Below are 4,336 nucleotides of genomic sequence, written 5' to 3' on the forward strand. Positions count from 1 at the left end.
TAGTAGATGTAGCTAAATGTGCTAGTAGATGTAGCTAAATGTGCTAGCAAATGTAGCTAAATGTGCTAGCAGATGTAGCTAAATGTGCTAGTAGATATACATAAATGTGATAGTAGATGTAGCTAAATGTGCTTGTAGATGTAGCTAAATGTGCTAGTAGATGTAGCTAAATGTGCTAGTAGATGTAGCTAAATGTGCTAGTAGATATACATAAATGTGATAGTAGATATACGTAAATGTGGTAGTAGATATACGTAAATGTGATAGCAGATGTAGCTAAATGTGCTAGCAGATGTAGCTAAATGTGCTAGCAGATGTAGCTAAATGTGCTAGCAGATATAGCTAAATGTGCTAGCAGATGTAGCTAAATGTGCTAGTAGATGTAGCTAAATGTGCTAGTAGATATACGTAAATGTGATAGTAGATGTAGCTAAATGTGATAGTAGATGTAGCTAAATGTGCTAGTAGATGTAGCTAAATGTGCTAGTAGATGTAGCTAAATGTGCTAGATGTGGCTAAATGTGCTAGCAGATGTAGCTAAATGTGCTAGTAGATGTAGCTAAATGTGCTAGTAGATATACGTAAATGTGATAGTAGATGTAGCTAAATGTGCTAGTAGATGTAGCTAAATGTGCTAGTAGATGTAGCTAAATGTGCTAGTACATGTAGCTAAATGTGCTAGTACATGTAGCTAAATGTGCTAGTAGATGTAGCTATATGTGCTAGCAGATGTAGCTAAATGTGCTAGTAGATGTAGCTAAATGTGCTAGCAGATGTAGCTAAATGTGCTAGTAGATGTAGCTAAATGTGCTAGCAGATGTAGCTATATGTGCTAGCAGATGTAGCTAAATGTGCTAGTAGATGTAGCTAAATGTGCTAGTAGATGTAGCTAAATGTGCTAGCAGATGTAGCTAAATGTGCTAGTAGATGTAGCTAAATGTGCTAGTAGATGTAGCTAAATGTGCTAGTAGATGTAGCTAAATATGCTAGTAGCTGTAATCTGCAGCCACTTCTTCAGCTCGTCCTCAGCAGCAGCGGTATGATGACATTGTCCTGTCTGAGCTCTGACAGCTGGTCTTCCTACATGTTTAAATTAAATCCACGATGCTCAGAGAAACTACATTAGCTCGTACTGTTCCACAGAAACAAACGCCGGTTCAGGTCCATGCTGGAAGCCACGCCCATAATTCACTCAAGGCAGCATGGGTGGTAGGAAGAAGGTGGATCTGGTCCACTGAGACCGAGACTTTTCAGTCTTAGCTCTAGACCATTAAACCCATCTTTGTTGTTGGTTTTTGATTCAGTTTGAGGTTGAATCAGAGTTGATGGTTTTTCTTTTATAACGTGTTTCAGTATTTTAATTCAATTTGTGTTTTCTTAATGACAAGATGTCTTGACTGAACTCTAAAGACCTCCTCAGATAGAGAGGAAACTTGTTCAGATGTTCAGGAAGGACCCAGGAACCACCAAGATCCAAGCCTGCCATGAACTGGAACTCCAGTGTCCCCGTCCATCTGACCAGTGTCCACAGTTTTACCCCACCATAAACTGAGAAGACCAAGAAAGAAGCTTGTAAACCTTCAGGTTAGACTGAAACCTGCAGCTGCCTACAAGGACCAGTCCAATGTCCTCTGGAGACAGTTTGACAGATGAGACAAAGACAGAGCTGCATAAAGTTTCTGTTGTCTCATCACTCAGCCCTGGAAAAAGAAACTGTTCGAATAAATCGTTAAAAGACCCAAAAATGAATCCAATATTCAGGCTCACGAAGAGAGGACAAGAACCTCCGACCCGTTCTCTGCAGCTGTTCACAGCTTTACTGAATTTACACAAGTACGCAGTACAACTGCAGCTCGGACTGAAACTACTCAAAGGTACTGAAATGAAATCTGACAAAGATCAGCACGAGGCAGACATGGTGCTACTGCAGCAGCACCAAAATCTGAAACTGTAGAAAAACAAGAAACACTCTGCTGCAGTGCAGCTTCAGTACCACACAAATACTACACAAATACTACACAACAGCTGAAGTACCTGCTATTTTGTCCCGGATCAGTTTTGCCGACTCCACCTCTCCAACGCTGCTGAACAGGCTCCTCAGTTCGTCTTGGCTCATGCTCTGAGGAAGGTAGTTCACGATCAGGTTGGTCCGAGAGTCCTCGTCCTCCATCATCTCCTCCGTGAAACCGTTATCGTACAGCTCCTGAGGACGCGACATCATCATTGATGACATCATAACAACTACTGAGGACATTATGTCATTGTTGATGACATCACTGTTAATGACATCATAACAACTACTGAGGACATTAGGTCATCGTTGATGACATCATTGTTAGTGACATCACATTGAAACTGATGTACAGCTCCTGAGGACACGGCGCCAACAACAGGGCAGTTTGTAAACAGGAGCATTTATTGTGCCGTAAAAAGAACGAGACAACAGAGACTAAAGAGAACCGACTCATTTCCTGATTTATATTTAGAGATTATGTTATGATCACATAATAATTATGTTAAGAAGCTTGTCCCAGAGTCTAGACAGTGGTTTCTAGTGAAGCGGGCCAAGACGAACTACCTGATGTGCACGAGCTGAGAGGCGACTGAAGTCTGACCCATGAACGACAGGATCGGTTTGTTCACCAGAGTCCCTGAAGTCCTACACGTCTAAAATATCATGTAGCAAAGAACAAAAGAACTTCACGAGTCTCTCTCTTTGTATTGCCCCGCCCCCCAGGTCTGGGGGTTGTTGTGGCTGTGGTAGGGCAGCCAACTTTAGACTGGAAAGTTGCAGGTTCAACTCCCTGCCATGCCCATGTCATGGTGTCCTTCAGCAAGACATCGATTCTCTACCTGCTCCCCAGGTGCTTACATAGCTGCCCACTCTCCACCTGGCTGGATCTCAGGTGTCATGGGTCAAATGCAGAGTGCACGTCACTGTATGGGAACACACGACGAAGAACACACAACGACGAAGAACACACAACGATTTCATTTTGTGAGCACGTGATCTTCACTATTACCTACAATTTGGAAGACTACAGGAAGTGAAGTTACAGGAAGTGATGTTACAGGAAGTGAAGTCACAGGAAGTGAAGTCGCAGGAAGTGAAGTCGCAGGAAGTGAAGTTACAGGAAGTGAAGTCGCAGGAAGTGAAGTTACAGGAAGTGAAGTTACAGGAAGTGATGTTACAGGAAGTGATGTTACAGGAAGTGAAGTCGCAGGAAGTGATGTTACAGGAAGTGATGTTACAGGAAGTGAAGTCACAGGAAGTGAAGTTACAGGATCCTGTTTTACAGGGGCGGCCATGTTGGAAAACTAGAGTGCAGCCTAATGTTTAAAAACGAACATGAACAAAACTAAAATCGAGCGATGAAGTCAGAGAACAGCTGTAGTTTTTAATTCAATATTTATAAAACAGTTCGTTTGTTGAATATAACTGGATCACGCTGATTTGATTAAAGGACTGTTTATGCTCATACAAAACAATATGTTGCATTAAAAATGTACTTTCATGTGAACTTTAAAATAATTTGAATAAATCGATGAATGCCTTGTTGAAACCCATTTGTCCAATTCACTCTATTCTTTCTAATCGACTTGCTAAAAGAAAATGTGGTTAAAAACGTGACAATTATAAAATAAAAACAGAAAATTAAACAAAATCAAATTTCAGGACTCAAAAACTGTGATGACGGAACAAACGAGCCGATCAGAACGCACCTTTGCAACAGCTCCTGTGGAGGCGAGCTGGGAGTCTCTGATGTCACTCTGAGATGGTTGGACCTCACACACCTAAACGCGCGCACACACACACACGCACGCACACACACACACACACACATGCACACGGTGTTTATGAAGGGTTAAAGTTTAGAGCATCAGGACATAAAACAAACCCATCAGTCACATGTTTGACGTTTTGAACATCAGCAGTACAGCTCTCTGCTGAAACGTGCACACTTCCTGTGTCTGCCTGCGTGACCACAGGTGCTTTGCCACCGCCTCAGCTCACACTGGTTCTGGTTCCACACCACGCAGCACCAGTTAAAGGTTTTATGGAACCACCTTAGATGTTCCAGGCAGGCTGCTCTGAGGGGCTGACTTTGACGCAGGCAGCCGGTGACTGGTCCGTGGATGAGCCGCCCTCAGAACTGAAAACTACATCTGAACCACAACTTCCTCGTTGTGTTGACGGACGACACCACGAGAAATGAGCCCAGACATATCGGACATGACGGCGCAGCGTGGCTGCACCCGGACATTTAATAAGTGCCAGGACGAGATTAAGAAATTCAAGTCCGATTATAGGGCGATTAGGGACCACAACCGGCGG

At 43.0% G+C, this 4,336-nt stretch overlaps 1 protein-coding gene across 2 annotated transcripts in view; it reads right to left on the minus strand.

The window, feature by feature from the left end:
• LOC119430452 (ELAV-like protein 1) overlaps window positions 1–4,336 on the minus strand; it is an 18,233-nt gene that overhangs the window by 7,110 nt on the left and 6,787 nt on the right. The window contains exons 3-4 of one of the 2 annotated variants that reach the window (XM_037697859.1): window positions 3,724–3,795; window positions 2,035–2,203 (exon numbers count right to left, since the gene is read on the minus strand). In XM_037697859.1, coding sequence (XP_037553787.1) covers window positions 2,035–2,203; window positions 3,724–3,795 — 241 coding nt within the window. Of the gene's footprint in view, window positions 1–2,034; window positions 2,204–3,723; window positions 3,796–4,336 lie in introns of those variants that run through there. The other variant, XM_037697860.1, reaches the window with a different exon arrangement.

Source organism: Nematolebias whitei, chromosome 3 (genome assembly GCF_014905685.2).
Source record: "Nematolebias whitei isolate Nwh7 chromosome 3, NemWhi1, whole genome shotgun sequence".
NCBI lineage: Eukaryota > Metazoa > Chordata > Actinopteri > Cyprinodontiformes > Rivulidae > Nematolebias > Nematolebias whitei.